Source organism: Neltuma alba, unplaced genomic scaffold, assembly GCF_004799145.2.
Source record: "Neltuma alba isolate B1F8T4 unplaced genomic scaffold, ASM479914v2 tig00006827_pilon, whole genome shotgun sequence".
In the NCBI taxonomy this organism is placed as follows: Eukaryota; Viridiplantae; Streptophyta; class Magnoliopsida; order Fabales; family Fabaceae; genus Neltuma; species Neltuma alba.
The window spans coordinates 1-23,975 of NW_021634589.1; the positions used below are offsets into that span (position 1 = coordinate 1).

At 36.4% G+C, this 23,975-nt stretch overlaps 4 protein-coding genes and 1 pseudogene across 4 annotated transcripts; 3 read left to right on the forward strand and 2 right to left on the reverse strand.

Moving 5' to 3' along the window:
- The first annotated feature begins 1,288 nt into the window (after positions 1-1,288).
- On the forward strand, positions 1,289-3,306 carry LOC114751225 (F-box protein SKIP31-like; annotated as a pseudogene).
- A 3,314-nt stretch (positions 3,307-6,620) lies between these two features.
- On the forward strand, positions 6,621-8,333 carry LOC114751223 (cytochrome P450 94A1-like). Its single transcript, XM_028939883.1, has one exon. It carries the CDS (start codon positions 6,653-6,655, stop codon positions 8,201-8,203), a length of 1,551 nt encoding a protein of 516 aa, XP_028795716.1. The 5' UTR covers positions 6,621-6,652; the 3' UTR covers positions 8,204-8,333.
- Positions 8,334-10,839: 2,506 nt separating this feature from the next.
- LOC114751224 (glycine-rich protein A3-like) lies at positions 10,840-13,091 on the forward strand. Its single transcript, XM_028939884.1, has 3 exons — positions 10,840-10,939; positions 11,647-11,975; positions 12,548-13,091. Exons 2-3 carry the CDS (start codon positions 11,672-11,674, stop codon positions 12,781-12,783), a joined length of 540 nt encoding a protein of 179 aa, XP_028795717.1. The 5' UTR covers positions 10,840-10,939; positions 11,647-11,671; the 3' UTR covers positions 12,784-13,091.
- Positions 13,092-13,708: 617 nt separating this feature from the next.
- On the reverse strand, positions 13,709-17,301 carry LOC114751222 (pentatricopeptide repeat-containing protein At4g19220, mitochondrial-like). The gene has a single exon (XM_028939881.1). It carries the CDS (start codon positions 17,024-17,026, stop codon positions 14,183-14,185), a length of 2,844 nt encoding a protein of 947 aa, XP_028795714.1. The 5' UTR covers positions 17,027-17,301; the 3' UTR covers positions 13,709-14,182.
- Positions 17,302-18,341: 1,040 nt separating this feature from the next.
- LOC114751221 (arabinosyltransferase XEG113-like) lies at positions 18,342-23,622 on the reverse strand (the record flags this gene model as incomplete). The annotated part of the gene is made up of 12 exons (XM_028939880.1): positions 18,342-18,657; positions 18,939-19,025; positions 19,721-19,840; positions 19,940-20,038; positions 20,352-20,465; positions 20,959-21,012; positions 21,106-21,200; positions 21,489-21,624; positions 21,808-22,064; positions 22,509-22,614; positions 23,011-23,216; positions 23,332-23,622. Coding segments are annotated over 12 exons (1,733 nt in total), but the record flags the coding sequence as incomplete, so codon positions are not given.
- Positions 23,623-23,975: the final 353 nt, after the last annotated feature.

The following is a 23,975-nucleotide window of genomic DNA, read 5'->3' on the forward strand; positions in this document are numbered from 1 at the left end:
AAGAGTTTAGCCCACGCCTCACCTATCAAAACCATTGTCTAAACCAGAAATTGAGATGCGGGAACCACTCTCCTTCCTGCAGCATTCATCTGAGCCTTCACTACTTCCCAACTTATAGCATCAGAAGCTAAACATTTAGCAAGAGGGGGAGATGGTGACTCAATCCACCCAAATGGGCACACTCCCTTTCTAGATTCAACAGCAACACAATTTGTTGGCTTCATTTCCCTTTCTGAAAATCAGGAAATTGTCACATTCAGCAAACAGTTCAAGGCATCAATGACCTCTGCCATATCCCACCTACCCATCCATTTTGCATTTTCACAGACTTATTTTTCCAGCACCAATACGCATCGGCCACATTGATCTTCAAATGCTAGGACTAGGAACTCTCCCACCTTTCCAGTCATCACACCTACCTCTAACCCTTTCCACACCCATCTCCCAGCCCTAGCTTGCCAGAATTCCCTAACTTGCCTTAGCTGCAGAAATCAATTACCTTTGAAGGATTAGGGCATTGGCCTCAAAAACTGCACTATCCCTTTCCTTCCAAAAATTAACCATATTAACCACATTATCTTTGCTATCAGAAACTCATCAACCAAGTTTTCATTCCAAATTAACATATTAACCACATTATCTTTGCTATCAGAAACTCATCAACCAAGTTTTCATTCCAATTAACCATATTAACGACATCATCTGTGCTATTTGGAACTCATCAACCAAGTTTCCATCAATTATCAACCTAAAGTGCTACAGTTCCTCTTCATAAGAGCTTCACTCACAAGAGCTGCACCAACCAGACATCTCCAAATGAACTGTCTAATTTTTGGTAGAACCTTCATTCTCCACACCTTCACTCGGATTCCACTTGGCAAAGCAAACGAAGAACTAGCTCTATTACTAACCACCTCTTTCTTTCCTTTAGCTTCAACATAACCCTTTTTTGATAAATTTACTAGCTCTATTACTAGCCACATTTTTTTCCTTCTTTTGGACTAATATTTTACTCATATAATTATTACCAAAACAAATTAGTGATATGTAATATAGTATTATCTTTCAGAGTTAATTAAAAAATTTATTTTTTTTATAAATATTAAACCTCAATTAATTTTATATCTCAATATATAGCTTTTTAAAGTTTTTTTATTGACTGTATGTATTAAGAAATTTTTTTTGTGAGAATTAAAGAAAGTCTTAGAATAATGATTAAAGGGGTTTTTTTCTTTCTCGGATAATATCATTTCTTTTCCCTTCCGGCTAAGTCTTAATCTAAATAAATTTGAACCACCATATTAGCCATACTTTATCATTCTTGAGTAACTCATGCATCCATTTTTCATATTTTGCGTGGATCTTGTCATTTATCCTACTTTTATGCAGCGTGATGAAGAGGACATGGCTGAACTTGTGAGAAACTGCCCAAATGAATTTAAAGAGTATTACATACAAATGCAAGCAGCTAAACGAAGCCAAGCACCTCTTCCTTCACAGGTAATGAGGGTATATACTGTAATATGAAAGTATATTATCTGACCTTTATGACCGTTTGGCGTTATAGTAATATAGTTTAAAGATTCTCTCAGTAGTCTTGAAAATAATATTGAAATGGAACAAAAGAAGAAGATATGACTCTGGTGGTTTTTCATCTTTAAGTTCTGCTCAGTAGCCCTGCCCTTGAAGCTTGAAGAAATGAAATGGGAGAAGGGAGGAAAGAAGATCTAGAATCATATTCTAATGTCCATTCACCTTTATTTTTGTTGTTATTGACCTGAAATAGATACTTGTTGAGACAGAACTGTGCATTTTGAAAACATAAAAGTAATGTCGGGTTTGAGAAAATGCTTCCGATTTTCAATCTTGAAAAACACCTTTTGTTTTAATTTTAAATTTTCCTAAAGACTGCGATAACCTTTTTTTAATGCAACGGTGCAACCTACTTAAAACAATGAGCGTTGAACTTCAGCCTCCTGCGACATTGGTTAAACATGAAATCCTTATATACACAACTGGTAAGTTGTCGCTCCAATGAGCTTATATACACAACACTTGATAAGTTTTCGCTCTAATGAGCTTGAATCTGATCTGATTCTCGGTCTTGCAAATGTATATCTGAATTCTTGTCTGTTTTGTTTAATTACTTTATACTTTCATATAAGGGACGTTGCTTAGCCATGTATGTTGATTTTCTGTTTCATATGTGTAAAGTTGAAAGATGATAGGATGATTCTTGACAAAACGGTAGCTGATCAAGTGTCTTCATGGAAAGAAGCAGAGGCCTCAGTGATACAGTGGTGACTGATCATGCTTGCTCTGGCGAAACTTGCTCTTACCATCATATTGGAGATGTATTTATTTGCGAGAAGACTGGACATGTTCATGGTGGGACACGCCATTTCTTTTTGTGTTTTAATGATGCACAAAAATTCATTATTTTATTTAAAAATTTGAATCTGGACTAGAGCTTCATTATTTTGTTTTCTTTTCCCCGGTATGTGATGATACATGTAGAGAAGTTGTTATGGACCCGGCCAATGAGCTTTTTGTCTGTACAATATCGGGGCACTGTTTTGATAGATTACTGTCACCATCCGAAATGGAGCCTGATGCTGTAAGTTAACGATTCCTCTGTCTTACATGTGTATTTTTCTTATTGAGATTCTGAATGACATTTCCTAGTATTTTATCTGTCCAAATATATCATATTGAGGTAGTGGGCCCTGACTTTACTGTCATGTGAGATGAACTGCGTACATAATCCAATGAGTTATGTTACTACATTTGCTTCAGGGTTTAGTTTCGTTAGTGTCGTGAAACCAAGAAATAGATTGAAGCTTTTATTAGAAATTTGATGATTCACCTCAACTTATCAGAATTAAATTTAGAAACTCTTTAACGGAGGTACAGTTTTACACCTAATGCTTCGCCTTTTTCCTTTGGAAACTCAGGAGCAGCAACAAGGAGGTGTGACCGATGAAGCAGAACCATTTATGGGATCTGGTCGTTTTGGTAAAACAGATTCATTCTTTTACTGGTCTTCTGTATGGTTCTGTGCCTGAAACTCATTATGGTGCGTTTTTTCTTTGCAGCACGAGCTTATTTACTGTGATATAAGTGTGCTGATGAGAAGGAGCTTGAAGCTACTTTGAGGCTTTGCTGATTCCCATATTGATCTGCTGTATGGTGGGGGTTTTATTGTGGGCTCGTGGGTATGGTTTAAATGATCAAATTTATGGATGTATCTACCTATTTTAATTATAAAATAGATAGATAGATGTTTTCCTACATTAAGACGGTGACTTGTGATTATGGAGGCTCATCCAGCGTATGGATTTATGATTAGCCTTGTAATACTTTGCAGCTGTTATTCCTTGTTAATAGACATTTGCTTTAATGTATAGTTGAATCCATTGTAGACGCTTTCTTCCCCAGTTACTGCTTACGGTAGTTTGAAAGAGAGAGGGAATTGTTGCAATTTGGGCTGCTCTTCTTCGGCTTTAAAACTGGTAGGTAAAGTGGCATACAGAAGAAGAGAAATATTGAGCAAACAAACCTATGTTTATTTCTAAGAAAAATGGCTTTGGCAGGATAGAAAAGGGGGGTTGCGAATAAGTGGGAGAGGGAATGACTTGTTTGACCTCATTGGCATGTGTGATTCTTTTTCTTATGGAATGGAACGTTTCTTTAATCAGCTCTCCGTCCATAAATGGTGGATTATGATCTGAGCCTGTAACACTTCGTATGTTTGTTGGCCATAAATACTTCATATATTTGGACGAGTGTAGTGAAGCTAACTTTTCTCCTGTTTCTTATTTTTCCTTGTATTTTTAGTTATATTTGGAAGATTTTTTTAAACTTTTAAACTCTTTCTACAATTCATCTCATTCTTGTAATCTTGTTACATAAATGAGCCGCATGGGACTTTATTTTCTCAGTATTTTGTTTAGACGCACGTGGGCATTTGCTTATCTCTATGTCTGTGTATGAGAAGCCTAGAACGTTGTGTTAATGATAAATTACGAATAGTTATTGGTGGGCAGAAGGGATGCAGATACAAGTCAAAATGCATTAAACAATTGAATGTGCTCATCTTCGGGGAATGTTAAAAAATGAAAGCGTTTTTGCCTTTCCCCTCTAACAAGCAACTAGTTCCCGGCCGTTTCAATTTACCCTTTTTTTTTCCTGTCCCAGTTATTTTTAATATATTTCACACAGATTAAAAAATAAATAAATTTCATTAACTCTAATTTAAAATTTAATAACTTTTTAACTTTATCCCTATTTAATATACATTATACTTCATATAAATAAAGTTAATATAATAATAAATGAAAAGAAAAATTGTATATTTATACGAAAAATTTCTTTCAATATCCTATAAATAAGACAAAAACGTCTTTTTTTCCCCATATAAATAGAAAAAGAGGAGTACATTGTAAATTAAATGAGGATGAAATTGGAAAGTTATTGAATTTTAAATGAGAGTTAATAAATTTTAAATTTTTTGTTGATTTATGTGAAATATGTTGAAAGCGACTTATAAATAAAACGATAGAAATACTTATTAATCGTTTAAAATTCTCTAATTTAGTCTTCTATTATTAATTTTTCTCTCAATTTGTTATCATTTCCATTACATAAGGAAAGATGTAATTAAGGCATTGTTCAAATCTGTTTATCTAGGTGCCTATGAACATGTTTTATGTAAGTTAAAACAAAACTTTATTTATATGCTTGTCTCATAATCCATAAATTATTACTACCTTCGGTTTTTACTCGTTTGATTTTTATTTTGGTCCTAAATATAAGACTCCAATTTATTTTGTCTCTCATATTTATATTTTTTTAAGGTAGTCTTTCTAATAATAGCAGTTGTAGCCAATAGACATGATTAGTAAGGATGTCTTAAGAAAAAATAACACAAATTTATTACAAATAATTAATTTAATTTATTTTTTTTAATCTTTTTAAATCAGTCAACTAATTTTTATATTTAGCATCAGAGGTAGTATTAAAAAACAAGTCCTAAAAGCTTCGTGGGGACCCACCAACAGAGTCAAACCTCATTTGCTCATAAATCATAATCATAACAATAAAAAGGTACCTGTGCCCCTTGAGCTTCATAGCAAGCTAGTGTTTGCAAAGCAGAGCTTGCGCAATGCGCAATAGGCGGGGCCGAAAAGAAGCAAGACTTGTAGGACTGAAATTGGGATAAAAATTTATATGTCGCCCGTGCTCCACAAGAAATCAAGACACGCTTCCAGTTATATGTTTAATTATTCTTTTTAAATATTTTCTATATTTTCAAATAGAGGAGGGTGACCCTTTCTTGGTTCCATTTTCACCGGCGCTCCTCTCCAGCGAGTTGCGTGTTATTTTTGCTTCTGGACAAACAAGTTAACCATATGTGATTTATATATTTATTACTCCTCCGGTCCTAATTATAAGACCCAATTGACTTATTTGAGGAGATTAAGGAAGTAAGTTAAGTTGGTTATTTATAATAAATAAGTGTTGTCATTCCTAAAATATCCTTGCTAATTAAGTATATTGGCTAAAACTATCATTATTAGAAGGATTATCTTTGAAAAAAATGCATAAATATAAGAGATAAAATGGATTGGGTCTTATAATTAGGACCAAATAAAAAGTCAAATTGGGTCTTATAATAAGGACCGGAGGAGTATTAAGCAGCCTCATGACCTCATCAAACTTTCAGTGAATTGGATTCTGAAAACAGGATATGCTTTTGAGTAAAAAATAAAAGTGCATATGAAAGAATTTATAATTTCTCTTTTGCCAACGAATTTATAAATTAATTACCATCAACATCTTTCCATGATAACATTGATAATAAGATTTGAATTCAAAACACTTTTTCGGCATGTATTATAAGTTTCAAATAACTAATTTAAATATAATAAAAAAATTAGTTAAAATTAATTAAAAATTATAAGTAGGTAATAAATAAATTTTTATTTTTAAATATGTCTTTGTAATAAATAAGAAAAGTGATTAACAATGTATGAAAAATATGATAAGAAAGGGTAAAGAGAGAAAATAAACTATTAAGAGCAAAATAAAAAAAATATTAAATTTTAAGAGAAACTTAAAATTCATTACACGTTTACTTAAATTTGAGCATTATAAATAGAATTGATAGAGGACTTGTTTACTTATCAACCAAGTAACATTGTCGCGCTTGTTCGCCTAACCGGCGAGGCTCATGAATGACGCCAAATATGATTTCTTATCGAAGAGGATAAGCCGACCCCTGTGCGTTTTCACACTTGGAAGTCGGAAAACATCTCTGATCTATTTGATACATTGACTTAAAGGGTGTTTGGAATACTCAAGGTGATTATAAGAAATATTTTTTCACAGAACAAATTTTTTCGTATATTTATTTTGTAAATTATAAAAGTATTTTTAAAACTAAAATTTGATTTTTATCCAAATTCTCCGTAGAGAGCTAGAGCCATGTATGAATAGATTTTTTTTAAAAAACCAGAATGTATGAATAAATACCAATGGAGGATCCCTTCATTTACGTGCCAAAAGCAAAGAGTGGCAAATTGAATCTTATCTACAGTATTCTCATTTACCTAACTCTCTTTTTCCTGAGTTCTGTTTCCTGTGCAACAATATGCCCATTCAGCTCTTGGCTTTCTTCTTTCTCTTCTTCTGTCTTCCTGCCACTTTCTTCTTCCTGTTCAAAGGCCCGTCCCCTGCAAACATCAAGAGGAAGAAGAAGAACGAGCTCGTTGCTCCGCTCACGACGACCCTCCCAAAATCATACCCTCTAATCGGTTCCTATCCAGAACTTATAGCCAATTACGACCGCCGGATCCAGTGGCTCTCCGATGTCGTCCTAATATCACCGGCCAATACCTACGTCCTCCATCGCTCCCTGGGGCAGCGAGCTGTCGTTACCGGCAATCCCGCCGTCGTACAACACATTTTGAAGAACCATTTCCCAGTTTACCAAAAGGGTCAGGCCTTCCGCGAAACCCTCACCGACTTTCTGGGCAACGGAATCTTCAACACCGACGGTGAAACCTGGAAATTACAAAGGCAAATCGCAAGCCATGTATTCAACACCAGGTCTCTGCGTAAATTCGTTGAACAGGTTGTGGACACCGAGCTCAACGATCGCCTCATTCCTATTCTGGCCACGGCGGCAGCCCAAAACCAAGTCCTTGATTTTCAAGACATCCTCCAACGATTCGCATTCGACAACATTTGCAAAATCGCTTTCGGGTTCGACCCAGAGTACCTCTCGCCATCACTGGGGCAGAGCAAGTTCGCTCAAGCCTTCGACGATGCCACGGAGATCAGCAGCAGAAGGGCCAGTCACCTGCATCCCTTAATCTGGAAAATACGGAAGCTTCTCGACATTGGATCGGAAAAAAGATTGCGATTAGCAATCTCTGAAGTGCGCGAATTCGCTACGAACATAGTCAGAGATAAGAAACGCCAGCTCACCGAGGGGGCTTCTCTTGAATCAGCCGACATGTTATCAAGGTTCTTAAGTTCGGGGCATTCGGACGAGGAGTTCGTGACGGATATAGTAATCAGCTTCATATTGGCAGGTAAGGACACAACCTCCGCTGCTTTAACGTGGTTTTTCTGGCTTCTTTCAAAGCACCCAGAAGTGAGAAAGAAGATCGTGAACGAGGCAAGCGAAAAATCAGAAGCCCAGGTGTACGATGAAGTGAAAGATATGGTATACACCCAGGCAGCGTTGAGCGAGAGCATGAGGCTGTACCCGCCGGTGCCGATGGACTCAAAAGAAGTAACGGCCGACGACGTATTGCCAGATGGAACCGCCGTGAAGAAGGGGATGAGAGTGTTGTATCATGTGTACGCCATGGGAAGGATGGAGAAGCTGTGGGGGAGCGACTGGGCGGAGTATAAGCCGGAGAGATGGTTAGAGAGAGAGGGAAGTGGTGAAGATTCAGAGAAGTGGAGGTACGTGGCGAGAGATCCGTTTAGCTATCCAGTGTTTCAGGCGGGACCAAGGATTTGTCTAGGGAAGGAGATGGCGTACTTGCAAATGAAGAGGGTGGTAGGTGCGATTCTGACGAGGTTCACGGTGGTTCCGGCGATGCTGGAAGGGATGGAACCACAGTTCGTTGCCTTCTTGACCTCTAAGATGAAAGGCGGCTTTCCGGTCAAGATTCATTCTTTGGCCTAAAACTGTCTTTCAAGTCTGCAATAAAAAATTGTACTCTTTATTTGATTATATATATTGTTTTTTTTTATCGTGAGAATTAGTCAATCATGTAAATAAAAATTATTATGCTAATTTTTGTTTTCCGATCAAATGAAAAGTACCCACAAACACTTTTCAGAGCTTCAAAAAGTCAAACCTGTTCATAAGGGCGAGTAATATAGGAAGGGTGCTGGTCAAATTAGGAAGCCTGGACACCAAGCGAGGAGTTCCCAGACAAAAAAATTGCAATAAAAGAAAAAATTTAACAAGCTGCTAAATTTTCTTCCAAATGTTAATTATATTTTTTAATATCCAAAAGTTAATTCTTCGAACCTTCTTTGTTTTCCTCATTGGTAATTACATTATCCAAATTTGTTGATACAAATTTAAAATTTTACTTTTCTTAAATGGTAGATTCAATTTTTTTTAAAAAAGTGATAGTTAAAAAAATTACTCTATTTTAAATTTTACATCTGTTCAAATAATAAAAATATTACACCTATTCAAATAATAAAAGTACTAAAAATTATCATAAAATTAAATTAATCCTGAATTATTCAAATCTAATTTGGTCGTTACATATCTGTCATGAGCATTGTATGCTAATCAAAATGATGGGATGGAATGTACTTTTCGTTGGCGCAAAAAAAAAAAGTAAAAAAAAAAAAGGAAGGAAGTGTACTTTTCGTTGAGTTTACGCGGCCACATTTTTTCCTTCTCTTTTTGGGTCAAAAAAGTCAAATTTATCAATTTCTCAAAAAGAAATGCAAACACCAAAAGCCCAAAGGCCAATCAAAGCACTCAAAAAAAGTCTAGAGTACAACCAAACACACCAACGAAATCAGGAAAAAAAAAAAGGATCCGACATACAACCTACAAAAAGTAGAAATTTAGAACATGTTTGGAACAATTTATAAGTAGCTTATAAACTACTCCCTCCGTTTTTTATTATAAGAGACGAATAACCGAATTACGTTGATCAAAAAAACAGTTAAAATTAGTTAAGAACAATTAATGTGTAAAAAGTATAATTTTTTTTCTAAAAATGCCCTCATTAATAAGGAGAGAGAGCATGAGAGAACAATAGTAAATTCTTAAAAGAAAGAGAAGTGGGAAGGAGAGAGAGTGTGAGTTGGAGACAATAAATATGGGTAAAATAGGAAATCAACATAAAAAAATAGAGACAACTTTTAAGTGTCTCTTATATTTAGGAACATGCTATAAGCATCAAATGTCTCTTATAATAAGGAACGGAGGGAGTATTTTTTAATAGTGATTTGCAGAATACAAGGCAAGTTATACAAGTATGTGAGAGGAGTTTTGTCTTAACTTACGTGAAACGTGCTAAAAGGAGATTTCCACTGCTCTGCCAAATGGGATCTTAACCAAATAGTTTGAAAATAGAAATCAAAAAGTGGGCCCACACCTCATCTACCAAAACCTTTGGCTAAACCAGAAAATTGAGATATCTAAACCACTCTCCTTCTTGCAGCATTCATTGGAACCTTCACTACTTCCCAACTCATAGCATCAAAAGCTGAACATTTAACAAGAGAGGGTGATGGTGACTCAATCCACCCAAATGGGCACATTCCCTTTCTACATTCAACAACACACACAATTTGCTCTTTCATTTCCCCTTTAGCAAGCAGTTCAAGGCATCAGTGACCTCCTGCATATACCGCCTACCTATCCATTCTGCATTTTGAACAGACTTATTTTTCCAGCACCAATATACATCAGCACAATAGATCTTCAAATGGCTAGGACTAGGAGCTCTCCAACCTTTCAAGTCATCTCACCTACCTCTGACCCTTTCCACACTTATCTCCCAACCCTTAGCCTACCGGAATTCCCTAACTGCCTTAGTTGCAGAATCAATTACCTTTGAAGGATTAGGTACATTAGTCTCAAAAACTGCACTATTCATTTCCTTCCAAATTAGCCATACTAACCACATCATCTGTGCTATCTGAAACACATCAACCAAGTTTCCATTCCAAATTAACCATATTAATCACATCATCTGTGCTATCTGAAACTCATCAACCAAGTTTCCATCCATGATCAACCTGAACTGCTACATTTCCTCTTCATAAGAGCTTCACTCACAGGAACTACACCAACCAGACATCTCCAAATGAACTATCCCTCATTCTCCACACCTTCACCCGGATTCCACTTGGCAAAGCAAACGAAGAACTAACTCTATTAGACTATTACTAACCACCTCTCGTTTTCCTTTGGCTTCAACATAACCGTTTTTGATAAATTTACTAGCTCTATTACTAGCCACAATTTTTTCCTTCTTTTGGACCAATAATTTTACTCATATATAATTATTACCAAAACAAATTAATGATATGTAATATAGTATTCTCTTCAATCCTCGATAAAGCGTCAATTAAAAGACTTTATTTTTTATATTTTTATATCTCAAATATATAAATTTTTTAAATTATTTTTATTGACTGTATGTATTAAAGAAAGTCTTAGAATAATGATTAAAAGGGTTTTTTCTTTTCTCGGATAATATCATTTCTTTTCCCTCCGGGATAAGTCTTTTGACGCGTCATTTACGTTTGACGCGTTTTTCCTATATGTGAGCGCTCAGACCAAATATATATTCCCAAACACAACGCCCTGCATTCCCAAAGTTTTTCCTTCTCTCCTGTGCTAGAATTTTGTGAATCTCTGATCGTGCCTGCCATAGAATCTGTGAGTTCCTTTTTTGTTTTATCCTTCGCGTTTTCCAGGATGTGCCTTTTGCATTGAATTGATTCTTTGACTTTTTCCTTGAGATTGCTCCGAATTCTGTTGGTTTCTGGTTTGCTTGAATGGTGTTGATTGTTCTTGCAAAAGCAAAATGTTTGGCTGCCGATTGTCTTCTGACGTCAATTTTGTGGATTTCTGAATAGCGAGTGAAAATTTTCTGGTATCCAGGGCCTCTTCTCTTGGGTATTTCTTTCCTTAGATTTCTTTGCCCTGATCCATGATCACTAGGTCAGCGTCTTCAGAATCTAGATCCCTTGAGATGGAGATAATCAGCGATGTTGAGATGGTTTGAACTCGGTTCAGAATGGTTTACTTATCTGTTAGATCACAATTGTGATATTTTGATTAAAGTTTTGGGCATGTCTGCTCTTCGGTGATCCTGACCACAATGAGGAAGAATTCATTGTTTTAAAGACCATTTTTCATCTATTACTTGGCTTTACCCACTTCCCTGAAATATAACATTGACAATTTGGCATCTTCAGCATAATATGACTTGGGATTTCAGAATTCTTATCTTGTAGTTTGTTTACGTTTCTTCCCCTCTCTTGTTCTCATAAAAGTGATTCCTTCTCTACATGTATACTATGCCTCGTGTTATGAATCAAAATTCAAGACATTAGCTCATTTTGTTGTCAATTTCTTACCAGGAATCATCAGCCCTTTGCTCGAAAGATGGGAGGTGGAAAGGACAAGCATGATGAATCTGACAAAGGAATTTTTTCACACCTGGCTCATGCTGCAGCTCAAGGCGGACATGGGTATCCTCCTGGTTCCTACCCTCCACATGGGTACCCACCTCAGCAAGGCTATCCCCCGGCAGGGTACCCACCTCAGCAAGGCTATCACCCGGCAGGGTACCCACCTCAGCAAGGCTATCCCCCGGCAGGGTACCCACCTCAGCAAGGCTATCCCCCGGCAGGGTACCCACCTCAACAAGGTTACCCTCCTGCTGGTTATCCCGGTCCATCTGCTCCAGGTATGACGTCTTTGTATAATTTTCATCATTAAATCTTTACGTAGCTGACTATTGCAATGGTCTGACAAGTAAGTTTCTCTTATGGCCGTAAAATAGTAAAATTGTGAAGCTGCCTGTAATTAAAGAAGCATTAATAAGCTGAACTTAACTGAAACAATGGTTTCTTTTCAGGCACCTGAACTTGTATGCTGCAAAGTATGTAGAAACTAGTAACACCATATGATTTCTGAATGACATAATCCTTGATTTAATGCACTGAATTCTGACTCAAACGTTCTATTTGGGCTTTGCTTAAAGATTTAGTCTTATGTGGTGTATGTGAATAATGACTGCCGTTAATCTGTGGTAACTGTGATTTGTGGATGTCTCGTAGCATTTTGATCCTCAATAGTTGGCAATCTCAAATCTCAACTATTATTTTAGCTGAAACGTTCTCTACTTTGTTTTCACTTTTTCAGCTTGCCTGTGTTTATTATGTTATGGGTTTGTGAGTTGTGACTGACGTGTTTTTTGACCGCTACCTTCTGCACATATCTTGTCGGAATCAGCTAAATGATTTGTAACATCATCAGGTCATAGTCATGGTCATGGCATGGGAGCGGTGCTTGCTGGGGGTGCTGCACTTGCAGGTGCCGCATACGGCGCTCACCACCTTGGCCATGGTGGTGGTCATTATGCGCATGGTGGTCACATGGGCCATGGCAAATTCAAGGGCCATGGCAAGTTCAAGCATGGAAAGTTCGGAAAACATGGGAAACACGGCAAACATGGGAAGCATGGTGGATTCGGGTTCAAGAAGTGGAAGTGATCTTATGTCTCTCAGACATCTTCTCCAATACTTACTGCCTTCGTTTTTAAAAATAAGCCATACTTCTGAGCAAGCCAGCCTGTTCTTGGCTCGGCCCCCCTTTTTCGCTTTTTGGGAATTTGATATATGACCCGTGTGTTCCTAGTTTGGATTCTAGAATCTGAACGGCATGAATCATAGATGTAAAATTCTGGCTTCTTTGCTATAGCGACTAAGATGACTAATGCCAAGTTTGTTTTGTTTTTGTCACCCTTATCGGAAAAGCGAGGGATTCTGATAGTCAAGAACATGATCGGTTTGTTGGTGTTTCTAGCCCATCTTTAGCCCAGAAAAGTAAAGGGGAATATTATTGCCAAAATCACAAGGACAACACGTATCTACTATTATGAAAACTCAAGATTATTTTTAGAGGATCTTGATTATATATTTTCTTTATTTAAGTTTAATCTTCAATCTGTTTATTTCATCTAACTTTATTCATATCATTAAGTTTTAAAATATCTACATTTCTACTATTCTTAATATAGAACTTAATTAACTAATTTGAGTATATTAAATATATTGGTTAAATTAGTTAATATGATATGTTTTTTCCAAAATGTCCTAAACATTTTTTTTAATTTTTCTCCTTCCTCTCCTACCTAATTCAATCGAATTAATTTGGGAAAAGATTGATAAACATGTAAAATAGATTTTACATAAAAGACTAACACAAACTCGTTAATTAGATCCTATGTTAGAAATAAGAGGAGTATGTTTCAATTTTATAACTCTGTATTAACAGGATATGGTGAGGCTGAAGAAGATAAAAAGATAAAAATAAGTCTGAAAATTATAGAAGGAAATTTAGGTTCAATTTAGATTTTGTCCATCTGATGCATATTTTATATACACACACACCCCCGCACGCGCGCGCGCGCACACATATAGATAACAAGTTACATTATTTATAGTGCGATTCCACATTGAGCTAAACAAATTAAAGCCAATGACACGTTAATTTAAACAGACATTAATAAGTGATGAAACCAGAATCCTTCGAGTACCTTTGAAAGAGGCATTACTGTTTCAATGAGATGGATTCGTACGAGCGTACTTGTTCCTGGTATTGTACAGGGCTGAAACAGTTTCAGCAGCAAAAAGAACATCCTCGTGATTTTGCAACCGAATCAATATTTGGATACTCTAAAACTTCTTAATGTGTAAAGTTGAATGGGGCAAATAATGTGTGCGATTTTACCTTCACATAACCAATAAGATTGCCTAATCAAGGTCTCATATAATACGTTTATGTTGCTCCCTGCCTGTCGCAGAGGGGCCGGTACGACACAAAATGGTTTCTGAGGAATAACGGACATCCACCTTGCAATAACTAGCAGTCATCAATATTGTCAATTGATTATACCAAACCAACATCAATAAGACTATAAGCCACGGTCTTTCTTAATCCTTGGTCTTGGATAGTTTGCCTCAACTCTGTAGCATCCTTCCAGCTTCCTGCAGCAACATACATATTCGCCAATGAAATGTAATATCCAACATTTTGGGGATCCATTTCAAACAGAATTTCAGAAACTTTTCTCCCCAGTTTGAGTTCTCCATGATAGTTGCAAGCACTCAAGAGGGCTCCCCACAAACCGGGGCTTGAATTGGAGGGCAACTTCTTAATGAACTCATAAGCCTCATCAAGCCTACCAGATCTACCTAGCATATCAACTACATAAACTTGATGCTCAGTCTCAGGCTGTACTCCATATTTCTCCAACATACAGTTGTAGTATCCAAGACCTTCGTTCACGAGTCTTGAATGGCTGCAAGCTGATAAAAGGCTGACAAAAGTACTTTTAGTCGCTCTTATTCCGGACCCACGCATTTCATGAAACAGGTTGATTGCTCTCTCGCCATTTCCATGATATCCATATGCAGAAATCATTGAATTCCAAGCTGCTTCAGACTTCTCCTTTGCATGTGTAAATACCTGAAGAGCAAGGTCCAATCGTCCACCATTGCTGTACATGTCCACAAGAGCTGCAGATATAAAAGCATTATCCTGGAAACCAGACCTGAATATGTGGGCATGAACTTGTTTGCTATGCCTTAATACTCCCATTTGAGTACAAGCTGTGAGAACACTAACAACAGTTATCTCACTGGGCTTAAACGGAAGATGAAGAAACAGTTCCAACGCATCCCGACTCTCCTTGTTATGTGATAGGGCTGAGATCATGCAATTCCATGAACATAGGTTGAGAACAAAACAAAATTCAAACACTGATCTGGCGCTTTTGATGTCCCTGCACCTTCCATACATGGTAATTAATGAATTTTGAACCCGGATATCTGATCCCAAGGGAGATGTAAGGACAAGGCCGTGGAGACACCTTCCTTTATTGAGCAGCTCAAGATTTGCACATGCTGACAGGACATTTACAAGGGTTATAGAATCATAGTTGACAGAGGCTTTTCGTCTCATTGAACTAAAAGTTTCTAGGGCCTCTTGATAGTGGTTGCCTTTTACACATCCCACAATCAGAGTGTTCCACGAAGCTGTAACTGCCAAAGCTGAATTCTCTTGGAAAATTAAGAAAGCGGCTGTCAGGTCCCCACAATTGATGTACATGTGTATGAGGGAATTAACTGAAGGAATATGGTTTAGAAATCCTAATTTTAACTGCCAGCAGTGAACAGATTTTCCAAAGGATAAACTATATGTGGAACTGCAGGACGAAAGAACAGCCAAAACAGTCGATGAACTGCCACTGGGGAAGAAATGGAGAAGCTCCCTGAACAAACTTTGGGCTTCTTGGGAATACCCATTAATGGAATATCCATATATCATTGCATTCCAGGATACCAAGTCTCTCTCGTGGGCAGAATTGAACAGGAGCTCGGTTTTCTCTACAAGTTTGCACTTTGAATACATGTCTATCAAGCTGTTTAGTAGAGTAAGGTCAGATAGCATCTGTCTTCGTATTGCAAATCCATGGACAGTTCTTCCTTCTCTGGAGAGCATCACCACTGCACAAACTTTTAGAATGTTAGTCAATGTCACTGTATCAGGTTGAAATGATTCATAAGTCTGCATTTCAAGCAGAAGGTCAAACACTTCATTAACACTTCCATTTGAGGCATATCCTTCCATCATTGCATTCCATGAAACAATATCTTTGCACTCCATTTCTCTGAATACAGTTTCAGCCGCTTCAATATCTCCGCATTGTATATATAATGAAATGAGAGAATTGGGGACCGAAACATGCTGGCTATCCAGGTAACCTAGCTTCATTCCCAGCTCGTGAATTGACTGACCAAAATCCAGCTCTCCCAAAGCAGTAGACGCCGATATAGCACAAGACAGACTGACGCTGTCTGCTTCTTCTCCGGACAAAACCATATCCTTGAAATAATACAGTGATTTCTTTGGCTCACCATTATGAAGACTTCCTTTAATCATTGAATTCCAAGAAACTACATCTTTATATTTTATTTCTGAAAAAAGACACTCAGAGGATTTTAAAACGCCACATTTTGCGTACATATTAGTTAGAGCATTACTTAAACTTATATCCACAAGCATCCCAGTTTTTACACTCAAACAGTGAATTGCCCGCCCTTGCTCAAGGTTATTCATGTATGACGAAGTAGATACCAGAAGCAACAAAGTGGTGCAATCAAACCCACATTGCTCTTTAATCATGTTTCCGAAAAAATCCATTGCTGTCTTGTAGAGTTTGTTTTTAACCGATGCGGCAATAATAGAATTCCAAGCAATTACATCTCTGTCGTGAATTTCATCAAACAGAACTCTTGAAGAGCTGAAATCTCCAGCCTTACAATAAATAGTTAGTAGAGATGTCACAGTGGGCAGGTGAGCTAGAGTACCCGTCTTTAAGGCTATACAATGAGCAGCAGAAACCGTCACAAGCTTGGGCTTTTTGCTGGACGAGTTGATAAGATCATTTAGTACCCGTTGTGGCATTTCATCAAACGGTTGAATGGCAGTGTGAAAGAAATGACGTGTAAATAACAAGGCGGGAAGAGCACATGGTGGAATAGGAACCATATGTTTTCGAACGATCTCAAAGTCTCCATTATAGCTGTTCTGGAGAGAAAAAGGATGGGGCGATGGAAGTCTCGTTGGGGGAAGCAAGGCTAGATTCTGTAATCTCAATCTTGTTATGTGAACAAGGAAACGACTTGATGCTGATTTTAACATGAATTGCCAAAGTGTCCATGCTCTCATTTCGGTTTCATCTCAAAGCTAGTGGTGTAGACTTGTGTCTTTCAGTACAAAGCATCAATTTTAATGAGCTTTCGATTTCCATGAATATGCAATTCAAAGCAGTAATGACTGAAAATGTTGGAATGGTTCCAAACCTCCAATGTTAATTAAAACACCGAAGAAGTTATTCAGTTTGCAGCGCTTCTTTGGACGGATAGAGAATCGAGACAAACTTTTATCATCAGATGGAAACCCAAAAATGGAATTATCCATTGACCATTGGGTAGGAGGGGCTGGGTCGCGTTTCAAAATCAGTTTGCGCCGCGAACACGAATGTTCTTCATCCCAGGGATCTGGGTGCGAGTAGAGAAAATGTACCATTAACCCCTTATATGGATCTTTTGATTAATGCTAATATAATCTAATCATTTAAATTTATCTCCGCTCTTTAAATTTTTTTTCTTTAATTTTAATTCTTTTTCACATTTTCAAGATATCATTGATTTGGCCTCACATAATAGTAATAGTTAAATTTATTTGATTAATACATTCAAATTGACCTTTTATTACACATACTTAATATGTAATTAATAATGTAATATTGGGGCTATAATTTAATACCTTAATTTTTTATCAGTTAAATTTAAGCTTTTAACCGAGATTATAATTTAAGCTTTTAACCTCTATATATATATATATATATATATATATATATATATGCTAAAGTATAATTTGGTCTTTTATCTTTATACAAAATTTAAATTTGGTCTCTTAACTTTTAAAAAATATATTTTTAGTCTTTTAACTTTAAAATTTTTAATCGTAAATAATGATTTTTTATAACAATCATAATTATTTTGAAAATTAAAATTATTATATTGGCATTTAACAATATTTTATTAACATTTAAGATTTTAATATTATTATTTTTTATTAATGGTTTAAAGGTAAGAGAACTAAAAGTACAGTAAAGTTTGATTATTAAAAAAAAAAGTCCAACCACTTAAATTGCCACTCATAACAAAAATCACATAGATCGGCACATAATTTTGTTTGAAATATGAGTATATGACTAGACTGAAGGCCATTGCACTATTTAGAACTCGTGCATAATGTGACTCTCATAAATTTTATATTATTATTGATATGAATATTGATAATATTGATAGAGCCGAAATTAAAAAGAAAAAAAATATTGTGGATGTAAATTTTACTGTTGTAGATTTCCAATTTCCTAATTTGCACAACTGGACTAAGCCAAAATTTTTCTTTTCTTACTAATGCTAGACAATAATCAGATTGTCTCATCTCTACAGCAACTTACATCCTCTGTCGATCCATATCTTTCACTTATTTAAGCACTATCTTGACAGCCAGTTAAGTAAGAAAATCAAAAAAGAAATAAACTAAGCCATCTTCATATATCGCTCGCGGTATCCATCCATTGGGATGTTTTAAAAAAATATCGACCAACATGTCAGAACTCACCAAGGTGGATGATCATCCTCAGAAGTTGGAGGCGGGATTGGTTTCCATTCAGGTTTCTCATCCCAGTACATATCATAATATATGTGACCAGGAATGTGATCACGCACACAGCACCATATGCCCACATATCGCTTTACACGTCTTCTGAATCTATCTTCCCTTTCCTGAAAAAGTAATTTGGGGATGGCATCAACACATAATAAGTGAATTCTCTTATTCTCATCTTCCACGTTTTACTCGGAGAAAAATGGAAATTAGATACTTTGCAGTAGTATTGTAGAACCAGAGGGGGATAACGAAGCAAGGAAAAGTTTGGGGCCCATTTCATTTATTTACACTTTACTTCTTACTTCATTTGTTATTTCACCTCATTTGTTATTTCACCTCTCTCTTACAACACTATATGCGGTACAAGGAATTTTAACTCGGAAAAAAATGGCCTCACCTTGTCGGCAAAACCAGTGAAAGCATTTTGCATTGAGGAGAACTGGATGACTTTGACAGCCTTGAATGACGAGAATACCTTGATGAACTGAAAATTCAAGTGGAAACATAATCCATGGCTCGTTTTAAAAAGCATACATTTTTGATAGAAAATGAATGAGGCTATAAGGTCCGTTTGTTTTAAGTTGAGAAAAAAGTTATTTTAGTTGATTATACAAAGGAGATGTTAATGTTAGGAGTTGTTATGGGGTAAAGATAGAGGAATGTGCTGAAAATAATCTACTTATTTTGATAAGTTAATTTCAACCCATCTCCCATATTTACCTCAAAGTTCTCCCAACAACTCCTCATATTTAATCAACCAAAATCACTTTTCTCTTAATTTTGAACAAACTCGCCCGATATTCAACCCAAAAGACAATTTAATCAAATGCATTCTTTCTTTAGATAAACTGCAGATGTAGACTCAGGAGACCAGTCTCTGCCTGTACATACAAATGCATTCTTATTTGTATAACTAATCTAACATATACTAATATCACTTCTAATTTCTGCCACAAGGAATTTGTATGAAGAAATTATGTTTATGCCATTAACGCGCAGAAAGAAGCATAATTTGGTCCGAACATTTCTTCACTTCTAATATATACTAATATCACTTCTAATGCTCTGATGCAAGATGCTTAACCGTATCTCACAGTAACAGGACTGAGAGGCCATATACCAATGCAATTTGCAAGCTTATTTTTGAAGAATTCAAGCAAAAATATGCACTTGAAATACCGTTTCCTCATCGCTATGCCTTGGAATTCTGAGTACCCCCTCAACAGCAGAATCATTTGATGCATTACAATCATGTGTTTCTTCTTGACAGAGATGGACATCAAGCCATGACTTCTTTACCTGAACTCCAGAACCAGGCAGACAGATTTCCTTTAATCAACTTACACAAAAAAAGAGACTCAGTGGTTCAGAAATTAGATGCAATTGGCTACAACTCACCTCTTCGGGCAGAGAGGGATTATCTAGTATTGAGTACTCTCTGATATTTATTCCTGGGCCAAACTCTTCCTCTGGGAGTTCTCTCAACATGGCATTCACCTGCAATGATGGCACATTTCGTTATTTGCAAAGAAGTCTCCTGAATTTTAATACGGGGACCAATTGTCCCCAACAGAGTTAAGGCCCCATTATGGAAAACATCAATCCTCAGGCAACAATTTCCATAGCTAAAGCAAGTGGCATTACCAATGTTTTGGACCTTTCTAATTTGGTTCAGATACTGCACAAATTGTTCTTGAAAGTTATTGGTTACTTACAGATTAATAAGATGAGTTGTTTAATCGGCCACATCATCAAAAGCACAAATGAAGAATGGCATTCAAAAGTAGCTACTCGAAAAAGCAGGAAATACCTCAAATACATGATCCAAAGGGCAAAGAAAGGGTTGCCTAGTCATAGTTCCCTCCAGAACACCAGGATGTGGAAACCATAGCCTATCTAACCTGCACCATAGCGGAGGCATGACCTAAACATGCACAAAGAGAAACCAGTTTAAAATATAGTTGTAGATATAAAAAGTAAAATGCACTAGAAAAGCATCAAACATGATAACTCAAACGTGATAACTCAGTTTTTCTTCATTTCCTGTGCGATCGGAAACCAATTGCATCAACGAAAGTAGGAAATGAAGAGCTTTCTAACCTGTTAGAAGATTCACTTATAGTTTTATCAAAGAAGGACATAGATGGCCATGCCAGGCCAGTAAAACTGACCAACATTACCTCTGCAATCTAATAATTTTTTCCTTAGCCCAACCAAGCTCAACGTAACATCATATTTTAAGGTGGTATTACCACAAGAAAATTTGAAAAACAAGAAGTTTGTTCCTTTATCATATTATCAGTGACTGATTAGTTCACAGAACTCATAACAAATTTTAAGATATTGATAACCGATAGTGTTAACATGAGAAATTTTGTACTTGTTTTGCAATTATAATCCTGGAAAACAGTTCTCACCAGAGTTCTTCTCAGAAGAGAAGCAATAGCAAGTGCCGTCCTTATCTGTTTCATCTGTACATATCCACACACAATATAATCAACAGGATGCAACATAATTTCCATTCCAATGCTAAAGTAAAAAGGATCAGGTCAATACATGCATACTTGATAATTAACCAGAGAAAAATGTGAATCAATGGCATGCTTCCCACTTAGTAATAAGCTCCTAGGAATAGATGGCTTAAACAACAAGAAACCCCCTGCAAGAGTTACTAAGTAAGCTTGCAGTACTATCATGCATGGAAGTCAGCAAATAAGACAAGCAGATACAACAAGCATTGCATAAACAAGTTTAAGTGTCAACTTTCAGTCATCAGTGTCAAAGAAGCTACATTCAACAACAGATGGAATAGAAAAACCTTCATACATGATAAAAGGATTGCTACAAGAAAGAGTGAAATGAGTGTATTGGTACTTGCCAAGTAATTTTTTTAAACAAAAAATTAACGGTCTGACCCTAAATTGAGGAAGAAATCACAAATTATTACCAGGTGGATTATAGTACTCTGGTGGGTCATAGAAAAGCTTTGCTTCTCGAAGCCGGTGGCGCTTTCCTTCAGTGCCTCCATATTGAAATGTTGTGTGCACGGCATATGGCTCTAATCTGAGTTGCTGATGCATAGCCTGTGTAACACGCAATTATATTCCTACAGAGAACTTGTCCCAGATTTGATGTTCCAGTATTATAGATTACGAACAAGATTCCTCCAGACAGTGAATTGCATAAAAAATGCTAAAGGCATAGTGCAAACAAACCACAAAAAGAAAAAGAAACCAAACTGTTAAAAGCTATTAAATAGGTTGTACCTGCACAAAATATGTATGCCCACTACAAAAAATACTAGCAGGAAAAATTCCCAGCTTCAGATTTCCATCAAAAGCATAAAATAGTCCACTGGCCTCATCAACAGACGGTCCTAACTGTCTGTGTACAATGTCATTAAAACCATTCTGATCCCATATGTTGTCATCAGCTAGAAGCATTTCTTTCCATTCCTTCGCCAATTTTTTTGCAGAATCAGTAGGCCTCCAATGAAATATTCCTATGTTGTAGGCAGCATTAACTACTCATGATGTAGCACAATGTCATCAGTAAGGTAAATGTCTGGTTATGACTAATTCAATAAGTGCTAGGTCTCACACGATAAAATGAAGAGAGAAGCAATGGGTAAAATTTAAAAATAAACGCAAAAGGCTTCACTGTCTTTCATTCTTCTAATTTAAAGGCAAAGCAAAATAGAAGCAAGGCCTTCTAAAGTGAAATGGGGCACCTAATAATTCAATTCATATCAATCAACAGAAAAGATCACGCTACCATTCAAGAGGGTCACAGATCTAAGTCCAAAGACGTCATTTGAGTGAAAAGTGATCAATTAAGAGGCTTGCGTCATTCATAAGCATGTTTGCTTGCATTTAACATTAAAAAGGAAAAGGTTTAATATGATAACTAACACAAGCAACATTGAAAGGATATATCAGTAAGTTCTGCTCATGGTTATAATCATCACCTTCTTGCCAAATTTCCAGACTATCATCAATAACTGTTGGTATGACTTGATCGCTTGAAGTTAGAACATCTGCATCTGGATAACGAGCAATATATGGAAGTGGGTTCTGTCCCAAAACCATGTAATGCAATGTATGTATGAGGAATAACATAACAATCACGTCAGAGAGATAAAAGAATATGAGCAAAAAATGTGATAATTTATAAAGAAAACGACATGAAGAATTCATAACAATATCTCAGGATAAAGTGAAAGAGCAAGGTGAAAAAGAAATAATGCTTTAGATGATAAGGAATTGAAGCAGACGATATGACAATCAAGGTGAAAAATAAAAGTTATCTCTGATAACACAAGGTAGATAAAAAGAAAAGAAATTAAGAAAGCATTTCTGGCTGCTTCTTGAGTATCATTGTGAGAAATTATGCAATTACAATTATTCACACTTATAAGTAAAACAATTCCACTGGTGACAAAACAAAAATTTAGAAATGGAAAAGCACACCTTCAGCCAAACCATGTCAGTGTCACACATCAGCAGTTCAAAACCAAAAGGCAGCATTGAGTTTATCAGAAAAACTTTTTCTCTCCCCATTTTGTGAAACGTCGGAGAGCCCCAACCAACATCTTCTGTGCTCATACGGCTGCCCATGTCAAAAACAGGTACCCCTTTCCAATATAATGCCTGCAACAATTTGGTGTCCATTGCACCTAGAAGAGTAGATTTCAAAGTTATTTTATAAATTCTAATAAACTGCACAGGAAAAATAATAGCAAATGAAATATAACATTGAACAAGACACATGGCAGAAAAGAGTATGCTCACCAACAAGAAAATTAGAAAGTCCAAGATCTGTCAAATGTTTAACCCAGGTCAGAATAAAATCCTTGAATGCATAGTTACCAAAGGTCACAATTACAATATTATCTTTCACCCGTTGTTGAACCAATTCTTTAGTCAATCGGAAAGCCTCCAAAGGAGGCATCTTCTTATTACGCGGTGGAACTTCCCATACAGGATTAATCCATACACCTTGAGGACCTAGGGCAGGTGTGGGCACAGCATGCCCTTCATCTGACTGAGAAAAGTTGATTGTTTGATCTGTAAGACAAAAATCTTCATCAGGGAAAGTTCAGTTAAGATCGAAAATCAGACTCGCCCAAGAAGGGAAAAAGACTATTATCTTGATGAATTGAAAAGCACCTAGCACAAGGCGCGGTTAACATAACTGAGGAAGGTAACTAACAAAAGGAATTATTTCAAAGATCCTACTAGTAAAGCAGGAGTGCTCAATTAATAATTCAACCACACACGTAAACTTAGAGAAAGAGAGCCTAACTGAAAGATTGATGAACGTTAAAAAGGTAAAACGGTGATTTGTGATAAACGAAACAAAGGTCAGTCCAGAAATCAGACATACTGACTTAGGTTCTCTTTCTCTCTATCCATCCATCTACAATCCTCCGATT